This window comes from Cucurbita moschata, unplaced genomic scaffold (genome assembly GCF_002738365.1).
Source record: "Cucurbita moschata cultivar Rifu unplaced genomic scaffold, Cmos_1.0 Cmo_Scf00002, whole genome shotgun sequence".
NCBI classification, from domain to species: domain Eukaryota; kingdom Viridiplantae; phylum Streptophyta; class Magnoliopsida; order Cucurbitales; family Cucurbitaceae; genus Cucurbita; species Cucurbita moschata.
Window position 1 is genome coordinate 4289963 of NW_019268518.1, and position 20623 is coordinate 4310585.

Below are 20623 nucleotides of genomic sequence, written 5' to 3' on the forward strand. Positions count from 1 at the left end.
AAAAAAAAAAAAAAAAAAAAAAGTAATACAGTCGGTGTATCCATGTAAATATTCCACAAGAGGATCAAGAACAATCTAAGGGAGGGGGTAAAGAGCACCCCCCAAAACCTATACAAAGAGAGCTTTTCAATAATTTATGATCTTCAGAACGCTGTAATTAAAGATAATCACGTGTGAAGAAATCCACCAAGAAGCCATATTTTGTTCGAAAGTTATTGTATTCCTTTCCTTGTACATGTGCCACAAAAGATCTCTAAAGGTACAACTTCTAACTACCTTGGCTTTACCTTTAAGATTTGAAACAGTTAACTCTTCCATCATTCAATCATCCACTTTCTGGGGTAAACAAAACGAGATACCTAGCAACCCAGCCACAAAACTCAACGAGGGAAAAGAAAAGTCACAATGGAGAATCAGATGGTCGATAGTCTCATCCTTTTTTAAGCACAATCTACAACCTGAGGGTGAGAGGAACCAGAGAAAAATTTGAACTTCTTTTGGGGCACTTGTTCTTCCTATTAAACCTGGGTAAACCTGTATTTACCTTGGAATGTACAGAAATTTATGGAAAATATACAGTGGATGAAGTTGATGTTCTAACGCACCTGAGTCGTGGAGTTGATGGAGTAGCTATTCTCATAAAGTGTGGTTGCTGAGGCTGCTTCATTTGTTGTCCTATTGTTGATTTCATATATATTATTTTCTTTTCTTGTAGGATGGTGAACAAATTTATCTATCTTCTCTTTGGCTAGGATAAAATATAATTTGTTAGCACATATGACCAGTGGTTGGAATCAGTATCTTGTAGGCAATTTTGTTTTGTCTGTTCGTATATTTTATAGTTCTTCATCTTATCATGATTTGTCAGTGTTGGAAACCTTCAGATGGCCAATTAGGTTATGAGTTTCAATACATCTAGGCCAATGTTGTATTGTCCTGATTTTGTATATTTATGAATCTTAATCAGATAATGGTTTGTCATTGCAAACCATCTTTGGATGGCCGGTTAGGATGTGGTGATGAATGCTTGAATCGAATGCTCAGTATTGAATGTGTCCGAGGTACATGTCCTTGCGGAAACCTTTGTTCTAATCAACAGGTATAGCTACCTTTTCTTAAATCTCTAGTTTGAACTTCTTGGTAAAATTAGTAAAGTTCTGATGGAATAGTGAATTTAATTTTTGAATATGTGGTTTCAGTTCCAGAAACGCAAATATGCCAAATTACGGTGGTTGCGATGTGGAAAGAAAGGTTATGGGCTGCAGTGTCTTGAAGATATATCAAAAGGACAATTTCTCATCGAGTATGTTGGAGAGGTAATTGTGAAATCCATAGTCCAAGACATTTTGTAGGATGATATATGGTTACTTTTCATGTACCCTGAGAGTTGCATATATATTTCTTGCTTCATTTGATTTGTCTATCATGTTGATTGCACGTGCTGGTAAGAAACTACTATTTTTGTCGGACCAATAGTGTAATGTCCATTATGATTTCACTCTTTCCGCTGAAAAAAAGAAAAGAAAAAGTGCAACGGTGTGAATATGTTCATGAAGATGTGAATCTCGTTATGATCATAAGAATGGAAGGATAACAGGTAAGTAATGAGAATGTGTATAGAGGTCAAAGTCCTTTATAGTATGAATTTTCTTTTGTCCGACCAGAGATGTTATCCGTAGCCTCCTTTGGTATGTGGTTTGACTTTTTCCTTTTTCTTGATTTCATCTCATTAATGTAATTGTACCTTACACACATTTTGATGTGTTCAATGTTTTATGATTTTATGTCAATCATATTTATTTTTTATTTCTATTATTTGGTCTATGCAGGTTCTTGACATGCATGCTTATGAGGCACGTCAAAAGGAGTATGCATTGAATGGTCATCGACATTTTTACTTCATGACACTCAATGGCAGTGAGGTAGAATCTTTAATTTCTTTGCTAATGTTCTTAATTTGATCTTGTTCTTAACACATGTTTTATTGTGAGGTTGTCACCTTGCTACTGTAGGATCTTATTTTGATCGTTAAGTTATGGGTTGTAGAATGTGCGAATTCTTTGTTGAAATTTATTACGGTATATTGCTTCTTATATACGATTTGATTCTATCTACTATAAGACTGAATATATATAACATTGAACAATGGGAATTTATTATAAGTTTATAACTTACTATTATAGAGTCCTTCAATCTAATGTAAATATCCTTATGGCATCATGTGGGTGCTATACAGTGCTTATTTTTCTTTGACGGGAGCTTCTCTCTATCCTTAATGAGCTCTGTTCTCTAACGATGGAGATTTTTCTTTAGATGCAGTTTAGAGGGGTGTGGTTCCATGTGAATGCTACGTAAGTGTCACGTATGATTATTTAGGGCCTAAAAGAAAATAATTGGAGATCAAAAGAATGCTCAAAGCTAAGGCCTAGTGGCATTAGAATTTAGATGTAAGTATAAGGGCAAAGTTGCAACTAACCTTTGAAATCCATGAATTTTATTTATATTGTTTGTCTAGATTAGAATAAAAACCTCTGTGAAAACTGTTACTTCTCCTGCTAAGATTAGTTGGAAGTCCTCATTCTCCTGGAGTTGTCTTTGCCACTGTATGTGGTAACAAAAAGATAGAAGGCAGTGGTAATGTATGGCCTCTGAGACAGCCTTGACCAAGCTCCCAAAGTACAACTTCCATATCTTGATCAAGTGGCTTGAGCTTCCACTTGATTAAATGTCTAAAAGTATAAGATCATTGCTTAACATGTTGAAGGAAAATATAACCCAATGAATACCTTGATGAGGTGTGACTCACTTTATTCTAGATTAAGCCTAAGTCATAAGTTGGTGCTTCTAAGTTTTCATTGGTTAAGATTGTGGCGCTAATTGTTGAGCCATCATTATTGGATGTGTTTACTTGGGTCATTAATTTGAACATGTGCTTGCAGAACATTTGGCTGATTTTTTCTTTCACGTTGGTGTGCTTGAGAAGCTTTTGGTTTTGTTAGTTATTCATTTTTGAGGCAAAGATGATTTTTAGTTCGTTATTGATGATTTTGTTCCATAAAAGAGTTCTCGTTTTTAGATGCTGATCATCCTTTTGGAGGTCTGGCTGAAGCATGCTGCCATTTTTTTATAGCTCGAAGGAAATGGTTTTAGTTGGTTTGGTTTGCTGGTTTTCAAGTTGTTCTCACTAGATTTTTCCTTGGAATTACTGAATGCTGTCTTTATCTATAATCAGATTCTCTCCCCCGTTGAGTGAACTCATGAGCTTCCTTGGTGATTATGAAGTTATCTCCTTTCGTTCCTCTTAATTTGGTCTTCCCCTTGGCCATCATTCTAGACGTGCCTCCATTTAGAAATCGGTCTTGGAGAAATTATAAAAACCTCTTGCCTTCGAGAAGAAAGTCTTCTTTTCGAATGAAGGTGAATTGACCCTAATCCACTTTGTGTTTAGTGGTATCTTGATTAATCTCTTATGTCTTTAATCTTTTTGTTGGGGTTTGTGAGAGTTCAAAGAGGATTATGAGAGACTTCATGTGGGAAGGAGTGAAAATGGTTGGGGGATCTTTTTTTTTTTTTTTGACAAGATGCAATTTTTTTTTTCTTAAGAGACTAATGTAGAGCTCATTTTATCGTTGGGAGGTGGAGCTTGGGGTGTTAGGTAATAGTAACCTAAGGTGGCCTAAAGATTCCCTTTAGGCCAAATGGTTGTGATGTTTTCCCTTGGAGGTTAATGCTTTATTGCTTAGGGTTAATGGTTGTGACGTTTTCCCTTGGAGGTTAATGCTTTATGGCTTAGGGTTATTGCGTGCAAGTACAACCTTCATCCTTATGAATGGGTTGCTAGAGGGATTTTGAACGGCACTTTCACACACCTTGGAGGGTGATTGCGCTTTGCCTCCCCTTTCTTAGTTTGTCAAATGTTTGGTGGGGAATGAGTCTAGTACTTACCTTTGGAAAGATGGAAATCAAAGAGTATTTGCAGAAAAGACACAGACCTACACAAAACTTTTCGACAATGTTGTTTACCAAGCTATATCTTGGTGGAAAATGTCCAATTTTTTTACTTCCTATAGTTATACCTCCCTCATTGAAAATTTGGAAGGTCTTTTGTAAACACCATGGATTGTACATCCCTTTTGTAAATTTCAATCATCAATGAAATTGTCTCTTATTAAAAAAAAAAAAAAAACATTTGGGTGGACACTTGGGTGGAGAATAGACCCATCTGTTCTCAATTTCCATGGCTTTATCATTTGTCTTCCATGAAGAATAGTCTGATAGAGTTTCTCTTGTCAAGGTAATCCCCTTTCCTTTCTTTTTCTCGGTCTAATCGGCCATGATCAGGAAACAGTGGAGGTGTTGGCCTATCTCTCACCATTAGGGGAGGCTTAAGTTTTGTCTTTGGGGAGGGACGGTTTTATTTGGTCTTAATCCTTTTTTTGTTTTTCATGTAGTTCTTTTTTCCATCGTGTGTGATCCTGATGGTGTGTCCTTTTTTGTTGTGGAAGGTTAGAATGTTGGAGATGGTTAAGTTCTTGGTGGGATATGTTTTGCATGGGTAGGTTTATACCATGGATTTTACTGTGAGACATTCCTCCTTTGTGGTGGGTCCTCATTGGTACATTCTATGTAAGAGTGTTGGGAAGACCTGAATCATATTCTTTGGAGTTGTCAATTTGCTCGCTCTACAGGGATGGTTTTTTTTCTTCCAGTTGTTTGAAGTTTGTGTGCAAGGCATGTGCACTTTATGTCTATGGTTTAGGAGGTTCTCCAGCATCCTCCCTTTTGTGACAGGGGTTGACTTCTTTGGCAAGTCATTCTCTCTCTCTCTCTCTCTCTCTCTCTCTCTCTCTCTCTCTTTTTGTGCTATTTGGCTAAAAAGGAACAACAAAATCTTATTAGGGATCGATCCAATGTCAGACTCAATGCCTCAGTTTGGGTGGCAGTCTCCAAGGACTTGTGTAATTATCCACCAGGTGTTATCTTGGATTGGAGATCCTTTTTTTTTACAGTTAGGGTTGGCCTTTTTCAGTGGGCTGTATATTTGTATTCCTTTAATTTTTTCTCATGAGAGCCTGGTATTTGAGTGCTTTGTATATCCGTTGGCTCTCTAGTGATATTTGAGATTTTTACTTGTTTTCTTTCCACTTCTGTGGAAGAGAAACAAAAAAAATGAACATGTTGAAGGAATCTTTTTTCTCTCTTGACCTGGGTTTCTTTTAAGTAATGCTTTGATAATATCATGTCTTGATTACTACACAGTAAGAATTATTTACAAGAATTGTTTTTATTCCTATTGGATTCTGTTAAATCTAACATTTTGTTGTGAAAGAACTATATAGCTTGAGATTTTATCATATTCCATTCTGTCCTATACCACTGACAGACCTCTTTTCTTAATTGCATCGTCTTTTTCCTTCATTTCCCCCTTTGGTGAAAGTTATTTCAAGCCTTTTTATTCATCTATACGTGCTTTACAGATCATAGATGCATGTGGCAAGGGAAATTTGGGGCGTTTCATTAACCACAGCTGTGATCCAAATTGCCGCACAGAAAAGGTTTATATCTTATTCTCTAAAACATTGTAGCATATTGTTTTTATCAAAGAAAAAAGACATTGTAGCATATTGTTATATTTTCTCGGTATATTGTCTTCTTTTTGTGAGCACTTTCACCCTGGAAGGTAGGACTTGTATGCAGAAGTGGTATATTATTGCCTGATGAGATCCTAAGGTTTTTGTTTTGCCCTGTAGTTTGAGGAAAGACTTTCCTAGTCTGATTGTTGAGTCTCGAGGGCTCTTTATGGCAAAGAGATAAATTCTAGATCAAGTTCTTATGGCTAGTGGGGCGATAGGGGGTTATAGGAGTTGTAAACAGATATGAAGTTGTTATTTCTAAGATTGATTTTGAAAGACTTGGACTTTGGTTCCATGGGGCAATCGGGGAGGATAAGTTGTAACAGCCCAAGCCACCATTAGCAGATATTGTCCTCTTTGGGCTTTCCCTTCCGGACTTCCCCTCAAGGTTTTAAAACGCGTTTGCTAGGGAGAGGTTTCCACACCCTCATAAAGAATGCTTTGTTCCCCTCTCCAACCGATGTGGGATCTCACAATCCACCTCCTTTTGAAGTCCAGCGTCCTCGCTGGTACTCGTTCCCCTCTCCAGTCGATGTGGGATCTCACGCAAGTTGTGTCTTGTGCATCCTCAATTTGCCAATGACACTATTTTTTTGGGGCAGGGAAGATTCCTTCATTAATACTAATTGCTTTCTTTTTGTTCTTGAGTCCATTTTTATTTTAAAGACTAGTAGACGTAATTGTTCGATCATTAGTTTAAATAATAATCGTACTAAGCTGGGTAATTGGGTCTCAACTATTGGTTGTGAGGTGGTAGCTTTTCTTCTTCTTATCTAGCTTTTCCTTTAGGTCACAGTTCTTTGAAATTGTTGTTTTGGCTTTCCTTTTGGAATAGATCCATTTTGAATGGCTTTCCTTTAGGTTTTCCTTTCTTCTTCTTATATGGAGAAGATCCAAGAATGGCTTTCCTTTTGGAATAGAGTGTTCTTGTCTGAGGGAGGTAGGTGAACCATCATCCTATCTGTCTTGGGCGGAATTCTGACTTCCTCTATATATGTTGGATCTTTGTCTTGGTTAGTAAATAGTAAGATTATTGAGAAGTTTATGAGAGATTTTTTCAGTAATTGAAGGAGAGCGTTCTCATTTGGTTAGCTAGAAGGTGGCAACAAGATCATTGGAACTTGGGGGTTTCGACATAGGTAATATGAGTTTTCACTATGGAATCCAGTTGGATAAGTGGTTATGGCACTTCTGGACTCGGTGGCACAAATTTATTATTGAGAAATTATGGTCTTCATCCTCTTGAGTTGGCTTTAGTTTGTATGTTGTAGGTTGAAAGGCATTCTTGGAGCCCTTGGACAGCCACCTCTTCTGATTTTTCTTTCTTTTGTCAATTTATTAAATGCTTTGTCGGCAATGGTATGAATACCTACTTTTGGGAGGTTCTTAGGTGGGTAATAGTCCCTTGTGTGTACTCTCTAGCCTCGATTATACCATTTGTTCTTTGAGGTTACATTATGTAGCGTCTCTTTTGTCCTTCTCGGGCATCTCTTCTTCGCTTTGTTTTGGCTTTTGCCATCCCTTGCCAATTAGGGAGATGACAAATGTCTTGGTCTGGGATTTTGCAGTTAGTCCAGGGAGAAGTGATATTTGTCATTAGGTCTGCAATTCTCTGGAGGGGTTTTCTTATTAGGTATTTTTGCTATTATTATTTTTTTTGGTAAAGCACAATTGCATTGTTTGAAGTACTCTTATGATGCATGCCAATGTAAGATAATAGTTGGATTTCCTTTGAGTCTAAGAAGAAGCATAAACAATATACTCTAGTGTTTAGTGAAGGGGAGATACCCCTTTCATAATTCTAGAATATTCTCCTATGGATCAATATTTCTCATAAAATACACTAACTGCATTGAGTGAGGGACCTTTATCTTTAAACTCTAAAGGTGGCCTGTCTGAATCAACCAAAAGAGATTAGAGGTGGTCATAGGGCATGTTATGCTCGATTAAATAGTGGTGGTTTGTGAAATATTTGTTCTACTTCTTCCATTACCTCATAAGATTCATATGCAATAGCAATGAGGGAAAATATTGAGAGCCATGGACCAAACTCTGCAACTTTTCATGAGTGTTTATATTGATCGCCGAACAACTTTAAAGCTAAAAACTGACTTTTTTCTGGAAACTTGTCATTCCAAATTACCTTACAAAAAGAAAATCCTAGTGAGGATTTGGACGTGAAGAATAGCTTGGTTGGCCATTCTCTAGAATCCATCCAGTAATAAAGATGGCTAGACGGCGAGCAATCCATCCAAGAAATTTATTTTGAAAAGTCATGGTCATTGCATAGGTTTTATGTATTTGCATGTCAACTAACCTTGGCTTTTAGCAGTTTGAGATTTTTAATATTTCTATGTTGACCAGGTTAGTTCCTACTTTTCAATAGCAATGAAGTTTTTTATTTTCCAAAATTTTCCTGTCATTGAGGGCAGTGCTAGCAACCTAAACTTTAGATTTCAAAGTGTTAGAGAATTTATGATTCTATAGTTCTCTTTTCTTTTCAATTCTCATTTTCTTAGTATTGGAACAGTGGATGGTGAATGGAGAAATCTGCATTGGGCTCTTTGCGCTAAGTGATATTAAGAAGGTATTTTACTGTTTTCTTTTGTTACCTTCATGTTCATTTACTGATTCATTAACAGAAAGAATATCCATGAGTTATGATTTGTATGGCTTTTGGTTGAAAGGGTATAAGTTTTAATTAAAAGAGTAGGGATTGGGTGGTTGTTGTTGACAAAGTGAGGTTTGATGCTTCTTTTTTGTGTTTTGTTTCTAATTCTTTTTTTGGTTATTATATATAACCCTTTAGTAATGCCTAATTGGGGCATGTTCTTTTATGCTCCCAGGGTTGGAATTTTGGTACTTCTGTAAGATTTTTTTTGTACTTCGTCAATGAAAAGGGGTGTGCGTGTTTTTCTCAATTCTTTTAAAAGATCTACCTTTTGACTCAATGGTAGAGAATGCTTCTGTAACCTCCATCTGTTTGGGGCCCCTGAAATACAACTGTTGGATGGTTTATTTATTTACCTTTTTCCTATCAATTCCTGTGGTACAAATTATGATGATAATACTTTTGTGTGGCTCTCTTGTTATAAAGTATATACTTCTTGCCACAGCTATAGTTTCAGTTTCTTTTGCGCGCCAATTGAAAGTTTCTTTCCACAGCTGTAATCAAGTTTCGCTTTAGTTAATTAGTTTTGGTGACATTATTAACACAAGCATGACCATGTGATTTCATAACTTTTTGTAGTTCTCTTTTGATAATGAAAGTTGCGTCTCCCATAGAAAATCTTTTTTTACTTGATCCTTTAATTATCTGTATGGATGGATGAAACTGAACAGGCTTGACATTTCCATTCAGCTCTTAAACTGTAAGATATATTTTCTTTAAAATTATCCTTTCCTCAAATACTTTTCCCAAATTTCTTGGATGATCCAGACATTCCTGCATTTAATTTTGTTCAAAGCTTTATATCTGATGCTTTGCTATTTTTTTGGCTCAGCAGCAGTTTTCTTCTTTTTCCCCCATTTCTATTTTCTGGGTAAACAAAGCTTTAACAAAAATAAATAGAATGTTTGAAAATAGACATCACTTATTCAAGGCAATAGCTGGTAATTTTCTTTCATCAAAATCTTACTTATAAATTAGGGAGTAGACTTGAGAGCTCAACATGCATTTTTTTGGTAGTTAGTAAGTTTTGATTGGTTGTGTCAGATATATTTGGTGGTCCTTTATTTACTTAAAGGTATTCATGCTTTTTATGTCAATTTTGTCTATACCCGATCAGTTTCTTGTTTGAGTGCCCTCTGTTGCATTTGCAAGAAGCTCTATCCTCTGTTCTTTCCTATTTCAGGGTGAAGAGGTGACATTTGACTACAATTATGTAAGGGTATTTGGGGCTGCTGCCAAAAAATGTTATTGTGGTTCTTCCCATTGTCGAGGTTATATAGGTGGTGACCCCCTCAATTCTGAGGTCATTATTCAAAGTGATTCGGATGAAGAATTTCCAGAACCAGTGATGGTTCGTGCAGATGGTAGAAGTTGGAATAATAGCTTGCAAACTGCAGTTAGTTCGTTGGATGGTGCTAAAATGCAACCCTCAGAGCGTATAAGAGGGGTTAAGGATAAGAGAGAACAACCTATCAGTATAGCTATCGAATCGAAGATTTCAGAACAAAAAGAGGATCCTCTTAAGGTTTCTGCTTTGAAAAGTTCAGAAGAAAAAGAGGATCCTCTTAACCTTTCTGCCTCTACCATTTCACCATTGCACAGTTCATTGGAATTTGAAGACTCAAAGGTAGCATCACCGATTCCACTGCCGGAAATAACCCAGCAAACTGAAGATGTGACGAGCAAACCTGTGTTTGTTGATCAGACAGAGATATCTCTTATGGACAGTATTTCCAACAAAAACACATGCTCTAATGAGCAGGAAGCAAAGTTATCATTTGACGACTTTGATGCTCGTAAGAAATCCAAGTTGGATGCTGTTGAAGATAAGAAAGTGTATATAAAGTTGCATCCTCAAATGAAAACTTCACGTAAACCAGGTTCCATCAAGAAAGGAAAAGTTTGCTCGGTAGAGAAAGTTCAAATAACTAACAAGCCCCAGATTTCGTCTGTAAAGCCCAAGCGATTGATTGAAGGTTCTTCAGGTAACCGCTTTGAGGCAGGTTAGTCACGTTTGGAATACTAGCTTTAGCTTAAATAGCTGTGATAGGCTTGTTAATGGTTATTTTTATTTAATGCTTCAGTTGAGGAGAAGCTTAATGAACTCCTGGATGCTGAAGGGGGAATTAGCAAAAGAAAAGTGAGTTGTTATGGCTTTCTGCATGTTGATTTGTTGAATTTTCTGCTCTTTTGGTTTTATTTGCTGGTGGCAATGAATGGTTATTTTATTTGGGCCCTTTTATGCTCTACCATCAGATTCTCTTTCCTCATGAAATTCTTTTGTGTTTTTTTCATGGCTCAAAGTATTGGTTTCTGTTTGTGTAGCCTATTCTTTGTACTTTTTTTCTTGATAAACTGTGTCATTTTTGCCTGAAGCCGAAGGAAAAACAGGGTTGATTTGCATCCGATACAGTCTGCTCATTTTCTGTAGAGATGTATGCATTGTGTTTTGAGTACTCATAAGATTTTTCCTCCCTCTAACAGGACGCCCCTAAAGGGTACTTAAAGCTTCTTCTCCTGACTGCTGCATCAGATGCAAGTGCCAGTGGTGAAGCAATTCAAAGGTTGCCTTTGATTATTTTTTATTTTTTCAATGTTCGAAATTATGAATTTTATCCTGTTGTCTTTTAGACTCATTATGTTACGCGTGTGAAAATATTAAATGTTTTTTTCTTGTTTTGACAGCAATCGAGATCTTTCAATGATCCTTGATGCTCTTTTGAAGACAAAATCACGAGTAGTATTGACTGACATAATAAACAAAAATGGTAATCTCTCTCAGTTTTTTTTGGTGGTCTCGGAGTGTATTTTCTATGTTCTTGTTGTGCCATTTGTTTATAGAATATCTCATACTGTCTATCTCCCCCGCTCTTTTTTGCTCTTAGGTTTGCGGATGTTGCATAATATAATGAAGCAGTACAGAAGTGACTTCAAAAAGATACCTATTCTCCGGAAACTTTTGAAGGTAATACTCTTAATGGAAGTTGCAATATTTCTGTTCTTAACTGGAAGTTGCAATTCTTTCTTTCTTTCTTTTTTTTTTTTTTTCATGCTTGTTAATGTTCATTATTAATTATTAGAGCCTTTGTGATATTTGCTTCTTGCTTCGGACTGATCTTTCTCTTGTCCCTTCTTTGTCTCCTCTTTTACGCTTGTTTTCGCACTTCCATTTGGAATAATGAAATTTTATTTGGGGTGCCTTTATATCCCTTGCTTAACATGTTTGGTTCCTTATTGGAGTTTGTATACTTTGAACATTTTTGTTCCTTTTCATTTCATTGTTTAAAAAATAATGGAATTTGGTTTTTCATTTTAAAAGTGAAAATCTTGAGTCTCCAAAATTTAATAAATGTCTGATGTAACAATCTTGGTCTATTTTGTTGCCTAAGGAATTTGAATAATTTCAAATGAATTCAGTTGGTGTCACATGAAAGAGAATAGATTTCAAATCATGTTTTTATGCTAAAACTTTTCCGGACTTGCAAGATTTCATAAAGTTTGGAGTTCGATTACTTTTATTTGAATTTTATATTAATAAATCAAATTTATAGCCTACATCAGTAAACTCTGTATTTTCCTTTTTCCAGTATCCAAACACAAAAAATTAATGAGATTCATTTCAGAACTTCGTTCTGAACAAGATGAGGAATTTTAAATCCATTCTTGGATTTTAAAATGCACTTCTTGCAATATCTAGATGCTAGGGGTTAATAATCGAACTCTTCTGCAGGTCTTAGAATACTTGGTGATGAGAGAGATACTCACATCAGAGCTTATTAATGGAGGTCCTCCTTGCCCTGGAATGGAAAGGTTAGAGATTGTCGTGCTTACTTCCAGTCATTTCCTTACGTATAATGTTGAACTATGTGGTAATTTAAATTTGTTGAGATATGCTATCGAAGTTTTCAGTTTCTTCTTGATGGTGCCTTACATAGTGTAAAATTATTTATTCTTTTTCCTTCTAAAGTTTTAAGTCTAGAAAATTCATCATGGAGATATTATCGGATGTTTTCTTTTTAAGATGAGAAACAACTTACACTAAAAAATGAAAGAATACAAAAGAGATGATAAGAAATTCCCATTTATTACCTAGGCAATCATATAAAACCACTCCAATTGTCTCCAACAGCTAAGAGGATAGTTACAAAAAAGTATACCACAAGAACTTTATATTGAAGCTAAACTATTCACTCTCTCCAAATAGTTGTTGGAACATTCTATTCCATTCGAACCAAATTTCTCAAGGAAAAGCATTTGTAGCGTTAGTACCCAAAATTCTCTTTTTTTTCGTTAAAAGATATTTAGCACGTAAAACTTGATCTGCGGTTTTCTTTAATCATTCTAGAAAGCGAACTACTGCGAATATCAAAGAATTTGGGCAATAAATGCCACCACTAGAGACAACTTACTATTGAAGAAGATATGATCCAACGTTACATTATCTTTTTTGCACAAAATGCACCAGGTAGGAAAATTTTGGATATTGGGGTGACGTTTTCTCAGACTTTTATTTGAGTGAATTCCTCCTTAGCATTGAGACAAATGAAGAGGTTGATGTTCTTCGGAACTTCTGATTCCAGATTTATTACTAATCTTAGTGGGTAAGCTGGTTTTCTAGGATGAAACAATGAATTGTAGACTTGCAATGTTGCTTGAAGAAGTCCTTGAAGCTTCCAAAATCCAGATCCTCTTGGCATCCCCTCTTTAATGGCCACAGATAGTTTTAAACTGTTAAGAGAATGGTGACTTTCCTTACATTTCTGCATTTTGAATGTTTCCTCTGAACTTAAAAGAAGCAGTTATTTCTTTATTGACAATCATATATCTTCGGATTTATATTTTTGTCTCTGTAACTCAGTACAGTCTTGGAAACAGTCTGGTAACTCGAACCAACATTTTTATTCTGGAATTAATTCCAAGAGTATCACCTAGAAGTTTAGTTGCTTTAATCTGTCGCGGATAAATCACCATATGTATTGTCTATGATATTGGTCAAAGGCTATATTTTTTCAAGAAGATATCTCTGCAGCCACTTTGACAAAATAGTTATGTTTCGCCTTTATCTTCCCTTATCTCCAAACCCCATCCGTCCACAGGTTAACCACCTTCTGGCGTCTAGTTGATTAGATGGTTGCAGCTATCACCAACCCCTCCCTCCCAACGCAAGTCTCCCGAACTATTTTCTGGATATTTGCAATTTTTGTTGGGAGTTAAACCAAGATATGTAATAAATAGGAGGCTAGCAAGAGCTAAATTAGCAATGGTTGTTTTGCCTGCTTTAGGCATGAAGAGTTTCTTTTGGTTGTCAATTTTTTAGTTCAATGTTAGCTGAGTTCCAACATGTGATTTTATTAGGATTTTCCACGAAAGTGACCATAGACAGTTTGTAGGCCGTTCTTCCAACTTGCGTTTGAACAAAACAGTTTTAGCTTCTACAAGATCCCAGCTTGTATTGATGTCATTTATGGTTGTTTTACCCAAATTAACCTCCAGAAGCCAACTTAAACGCATACAATTTTTTTGGATAATGTATAGCTCAGTGCTTCTTTCTGGTGTCAATAGTTATAGGATATTCAATAGCAACCCCCTCTCCATGATTGTTCAAGATTGGAATTGTAAGTAGCTGTTTTTGGTTGGAGAATTCCTCCCCGGGCCCTTAGATTTTCTTTTCTTTTTTCTGATACATTTCTCATGGCTTAAACATTTTTCCGTCTCATTTAGGACAGGGACGTTTGACACAAACATGAGATAGTTGAGAGTTCCATTTTTTACTGCCCCCGTGTGAAGCCTTGCAGAATTTTGCTTTTATCTGAGCAGTCCAGATGTTTGCGTAGGACATCAGCCACAAGGAGAAGAACAAAAAGGGATTTCCTTTGCCTCGATCACCTTGGAGGTTCAACTTATGCATACTTGGATGTAGCAAAATATATATTTATTTTCTGAAACTTTGTATTATTTATCATTGTCAAACCAACCACCCTCCAAGAGTCGTTCTAAAGTAAAGTGAAGTTCTAGCACCTTTAGTTAGGTTGGTCATACAAAGGCGATATTTCGGACCACTGAGGAACTTGTACAAAATAAATTTAAACAGATTAAAATGAAATTATCATAACTGATAGGGACTGAAGTGTGCGAAGCCAAGTTGCTCAAAGTACTTAACATTTGATGTCAACTGTTGAGTACAAATTCCAAAAAAAAGAACATGCTTTGCCAGTTCATGCATCGTAGATGTGTTTGTTCTTTTCTTTTGAATGTATACTTCCAAAAGAGAAGAACAAACTTTCATCAAAGGATTTGACTTGTGTATCTGTATCTTTAGCTAATCATCTTCTTCTGCAGTGAGTGAAAATTTGTAGATATTTTCCGCATGCGCTGTATTTTATTGGTCCTTACACAATTACGTTTATGCAGTTTGAGGGTGTCTTTACTGTCACTCACAGAGCATGACGACAAACAGGTATCAGTTACAAATTATTAGTATTGATTGATCTATTCCAGACAAGAGTGTTGAGATATTTAGTTTTTTTAACTTTCTTAAAGAGCAATATTGCTAAGAGTAGAGTATAAGAACCTTAACTACAAACGAAATTTCTATATATAACAATATATATCTGGTGCTGTAAAGCGGGTCTCCATAGCTTTACTATATTGAAGAGTGAAGTCACAAGTACGATAATAAAAAAATTATTTTCAAATGAAAGATCTATGCAAAATTTACACACTCACAGTTCACAGTTACTATTGCAATGTATCAAGAGAAAGGTAATTACCATAAATCTCTAATGTACTCAAAGATCAGTAATGATAGTTTTTATTAAGTGTATGCCGCATCTAAACAAGTTTCTAAAGAACACCAATAATTTTCTTTATACAATATCAAATATCATTCATGATCCAGGCCTTTATCTATGGCCAAAAGCTTTTGAAGTCCAGTTTTGATGAGTTAAGTGTGGACCTACAGGTACATCAAATTGCCCGAAGTTTTCGAGACAGATGGTTCCCCAGACATAATAGAAAATTTGGTTACTCTGAGAGGGAGGATGGGAGATTGGAAGCTTACAGGGGTTCAAACTGCAGTAGGTTTACAGCATCTCACAGTTACCGGCATGATCAGGATTCTAGACCCACAGATGCCATTGACTGTGTTAAGCAGTCGTCAATTCCAATGTCTCTTCCAGATGCTCATCCTGCAGAGGTTTGTTCTGTGGCTTCTACAGCTGGTCATTTATTGGATGGACAAAAAATTCGTAAGCGTAAGAGTAGATGGGATCTGCCTGCAGACACAAGCCTAGATCTGAGATTCAAGGAGCAGAAGCTTGAATCAACATTGGTGCAGCAATTTGATTCCAGCCAAATAGATAGTGTTGGAGTGGCACCAATGTTGATAGACAAGGTAAACAGTGTAGATAAAGACTCCTCCCTCTCTGATTCTGTGGAAGTATGTTGTCGCCAAGACGAAGATATTAGGGCAGATAGTGCAGTGCAAAACATCCCTGAAGATATTCCTCCTGGATTTTCATCTCCCTTCAATCTCCCTGTGGCTTCCTCAAGTCCTTTTTCAACAGTTTTAGATCCTCCTCGACAGAGTATTGGCAATTTGAGTTGTGCTTTTTCCACGGTTGGGCATCCACAGGAAAGATATATTTCTCGCTTGCCTGTGTTCTATGGAATTCCGTTTTCTATTGTTCAGCAATGTGGAACATCCTGTGCAGAGAATCTGGAGTGTTGGGATGTTGCTCCTGGTGTGCCCTTTCATCCTTTTCCACCCTTGCCACCATATCCCCGGGGTACGAGAGACCCACTAATGTCTGCCTGTGGTACTGCCGATAGACAATGTTCTCAAGAAGGGCAGGCGAACAGCCACGATTCTCGAACTTCTTTCTCAGAAGAAGGCACTCCTTGTACAAGTACTACATACCAGCAGGATTTGTGCATTCTATCAAACAACCAACAGATACTAAAACAGGCTAAGGAATCATCATATGATTTAGGAAGAAGGTACTTTAGGCAGCAAAAGTGGCGTAATACACAGTTTGGCCCCCATTGGTCACAGAGAAGGAATCAATGGGGATACCAGGGAAACTTCAGGGGTGGAGCAAGCACTACGGGTGATGAAAATATACCAAACGAAGGGATAAATCCATATTGCTCGGATGAACCAAGCGTTAGAGTGGATAAAGCTAATGACGATTCTCATCAGCATGTGCAAAACCAAAATCAGCGTTAAGTCTTAGGAAACTCGTGATCTACTGAAATTTCAATAGAACCCAATGTACTCTCAGTTCTTTTTCTTACTTAGGTTTGGTACCCAATGGGAAGTTTCTTCCAACTTCAGTATGGTAGTGCTGTTACTCCAGAATTAGTAGTGCTATGCATGAGGTTGATCTTTGCTGCCATCAGCATATTAGGTTTTGGATCTTTATCCATCAATCAGCACCTCAAAGAGGTAGCATTCTTATTTGTATATCATTTTCTCACAAAAATTAAATTGAGACGCAATGTTTAATGATCTTGGGAAAATAAAATTTTCATTTATTCTTGATGTCGTTTGCTTATGATTATGGGAGATTCGAAACATTTCCTTTTCATTTACCATTCAAGCTGTCTCGCCTATCCTGCAAATTACGTGGACCATGTCAGGTGAAAGTAAGCATCTATATGAAGGAAAGTTGCTTTTGTTTTTACCCTCTATTTGTATCATCGGATATGATTTATTAGAAGTTCTTTGTAGTCGCTTATTTTACTATTATAAGCTGTACTTATAAGGGTGTGATTGGAACATGTCGCTAAATGGAGTTCTCTCATCACCATTCATGACGGCAATTTTGCATTACCGATGAAAAATGGTCTGCAGCATGAACTCATCACAGGTACCCTTGTTATGTTCAATAGCAAATAATGTTGGATTATATTTTCTAAGATGATTGTCAAGCTGTATGAATGACTCTAGGTAGGAGGCTCTTGGCATTGGATAGACCTTCATTCGTTTTGATACACCAATAAATGGGTCTTGCAAATTCAAGTTCTAAAAAGATTCAGTTTTTAGTCAGAATTCTGGTGACTGTCTCTTTCCATTCTGTTCTTTTTGCGTTCCTTTTGTTGGATTGATTCGTTATTTGTTCTCTCCTGGTCTTGACCTCTTACATATATGGTAACCTGTACTTGTGTTCATAGGCGTTCTAAATTTAACGCGCAAAGCAGGGAAGATATTATGCATAGTAACTATATTATCATTTGGCACACTTTCCTTCTAATATCTGGTGGTTATTTACTGAAATTTTTTTCATTCAGCTCATCATGTAATGGCTATTGCTATTAATATTCTGTTATTTCCTACTTCATGCAAATCTTTCATTTTCAAATTTGACTATGGAATTAGGATATAGTTGTCTGGGTTGGGTTGGGTTGAGAGAATTTTTTGGACCAATCTAAAAATTCGAGTTGGTTGGATTGGTAATTCAACCCAACCCGAAATTGTTTCATTGATCTTGTTCTTTGCCCACTGAACCTGTACGCAACCCGAACTGGATCGGGTTTTTAAGAAAAATCAAACCCAACCCTTATAGTTCAGGTTAGGTTCTCGGATTGAGTTTACACCTCTAGTATCCTTTGTTGAATTGCTTTTATAACTGCCATATTGCTGATTTAGCTTGGACTAGCAGGAAGAATAATAAGAGAAGATGTGTTTACATTTTTAATGGCCGGCGAATCATCAAGTGATGTTAATGGGTAAGTGGATCGAGCGTTTCCAAGAGTATAGATTTGTGAGTAGAGACCAACTCAGTAGAGAAGATCTATAAGTTATCTAGGAATGGAATGTTGGAATTCACTTCGTTCTTAGAATAGGTGTATTTTCGGAATTCAAGGTCCTCGATCGATCTCGTGTATTGCAGATTATCGAACTCTTTGTCAAACTATAAAATTTTAGAGTTAGATATACACAAAGCTACAAAGATCAAGTTTAGTTTCATTTTCAGTTGGTTAAAAGATCTTAAAAAGAAGGGTTGGTTGATATTATGATTGAGAAAGTTGTCTGGGTTTGTTGTTTAAGTTATTAGGAGGTTAATGAAGGAAGCAAAGCAAGAATCATTTGAGTTTAACTGCCCCCAGGTTTCGTAAATTACAGACTCATCTCTCTTCCTTCCTTCATTTGTTTGGTTTTGTGTGTAGCTCATCTGTCTTTTTGGCTTAACAACTTCTTGATGTTCTTCTTTTGGGTCGTGGATTTTGACGTTGCGAAAATGTTTCGGCATTTCATTTAAATTTCGCTTTCAAAACGTGTTAATTAGTCTCTATTATTTTTAAAATTTATAAATAGTTCTTATGGTCTGTGGTTGGAACTAACTTACTGTTCACTCATTAAAGCGGTACATGAGCTGGGTTCACGACGACAGTTCAGTCCATATCCAGTGTGGGCATTAGAGCATTGAGAGGACCTTTCCCTAGTACGAGGGGACCGGGAAGGACGCACCTCTGGTATACCCTGGGTAGCCAAGTGCGGAGTTTTATCAAATTATAGAGACTAGTGATAAAAGTTTATCCGATCATAAAACTTTTCAAATCATATGGACTATATTCAAATTTTTATCGATCAAATTTGTAGTTTAACCTTAAAAATTTTAGACTATTAATGAGTTTTATCGCCTGAAGTATTAAACATATAAAATCGAAAATTAAAATGAAAAACAAAAAAAAAAATATTTAGCACATAAATGTCTATATGAAGCTTCAACTTGACATGTTTCACAATATATATATATATATGTATAAATGCAATGAAGTCATTAGATCTATAAAAGATCTGTAACAATTATTAGCCTAGTAATTGGAGAATTGATGGTGAGATCTGAGCCGTTGATCATGAACTGAATCATAGGATCATTAGATCTTTCATAATATTCAGCTAGATTTTGTTGCATCATTATCCAATCCAACAGGTTACATTATTATTATTTTATTTTATTTATTATTTTTATTTTAACATTATTGTTTTTTATATATTTAAAGTAATTTATTTTAATTATTACATGAATATTAATGGCAACCGACAGAAAACGATTCTTTTGGGTGTAGAGTTGGTGTTAGAAATGTCACTTCTTTTTTCTTTTTATTCTTTTTTTTAATTATATATTAAAAGTCAAACATGAATTGTAATAATTGCATTCTCTACTTTTAAATAAAATAGTCAACATTTTGATTTTTCCTTTTTTTTTTTTTTTGCTGAAATGGTCCCTAGTCTTTGGAAAATCTACAATTTGATTCATAACTTTAAAAAATTTCAATTTTGCCCTCGATATAATATTATATTAAAATTCCTTAATTAAGTAATTCATAATAAATGAATTAGTTAGATTTTTTTTTGTTAATAATAATTAACATTAACACATTGTGTCGTATAAGAGTCGCCTTTAATTTCTTTTTCCAATGGTCTTGATATTGGTTTATGAGCATATTTCTTGGCACATAAAATCTACTATAGAATTAAAATAAATCATTAAATGAAATGAAATAAACCCAAAATATATTTTTAAAAAAATAATTATTATTATTAAAAAAAAAAACAAAAAACAAAATTAAATGCAGCAGGTGATTGAATGGGTAGGCAGGATATTTGTATTTGATACCTCTGTGCACGTGAAACCCACGTACTTCTATCCACCGACACCCATCCCTTTAATTTCATATTCCCTTATTTTTCTATGGCGTTTCGGTAAAATTATATCTACGCTTACTAGACTCGAAATGCCTTAAATTGTACTATGAGGGTGTGACTAGTCGTCAATTTTTCCTATCCGACATTCTCTTCTAAAATATGTCCGTCCCTTCCATCTTTTCAAACCTTCTTCTCAAAATAGGGCTAGAAGTTTTGGCATATGTTGTTTGGTTCGAGGCAACATGAATTCTAATTGGCTAACTCACTCAGGGCTAAGAGTGAGTGTCGCACAATCACTTGTGAACGTCCCGAGAAAAATGTGATTATGACAATACGTATGTACATGTTGAACAAACTAATTTATTAAATAGTATAATTGAGAACGATTAATGTTCATATGATATATTTTTTAAAAATTGATATATCTATTATATATAAATTTAAATTTTGTATCTAATTAAATCTAAATTAGATTAAATTTATAATTTGGAAAACTTAGATACAAAGTTAATTTATAATTTTAAAAATTCACAAAGTTTAAAATTAAATTTACATTAAAAATTAAAGATAATATTAAAATTCAAGTTGCTTATTTATCAAAAGAGGAAGTGTTTACAGAAAAAAAAAAAAAAAAAAAAAAAAAAAAAAAAAAAAAAAAAAAAAAAA

General features: G+C 35.5%; 1 protein-coding gene across 4 annotated transcripts in view; it reads left to right on the forward strand.

The window, feature by feature from the left end:
• LOC111457995 overlaps window positions 1-16846 on the forward strand; it is a 24316-nt gene extending 7470 nt beyond the window's left edge. For 3 of the 4 annotated variants that reach the window (XM_023100478.1, XM_023100491.1, XM_023100485.1), the window contains 13 exons: window positions 968-1099; window positions 1200-1316; window positions 1830-1922; window positions 5478-5555; window positions 8164-8220; window positions 9488-10307; window positions 10389-10444; window positions 10789-10868; window positions 10990-11072; window positions 11190-11269; window positions 12035-12114; window positions 14716-14761; window positions 15266-16846. In XM_023100478.1, the coding sequence (XP_022956246.1) occupies window positions 968-1099; window positions 1200-1316; window positions 1830-1922; window positions 5478-5555; window positions 8164-8220; window positions 9488-10307; window positions 10389-10444; window positions 10789-10868; window positions 10990-11072; window positions 11190-11269; window positions 12035-12114; window positions 14716-14761; window positions 15266-16531 (2988 nt within the window). In that variant the 3' untranslated portion in view covers window positions 16532-16846. The remainder of the gene's footprint in view (window positions 1-967; window positions 1100-1199; window positions 1317-1829; window positions 1923-5477; window positions 5556-8163; window positions 8221-9487; window positions 10308-10388; window positions 10445-10788; window positions 10869-10989; window positions 11073-11189; window positions 11270-12034; window positions 12115-14715; window positions 14762-15265) is intronic. The other variant, XM_023100499.1, reaches the window with a different exon arrangement.
• The last annotated feature ends 3777 nt before the right edge of the window (window positions 16847-20623 follow it).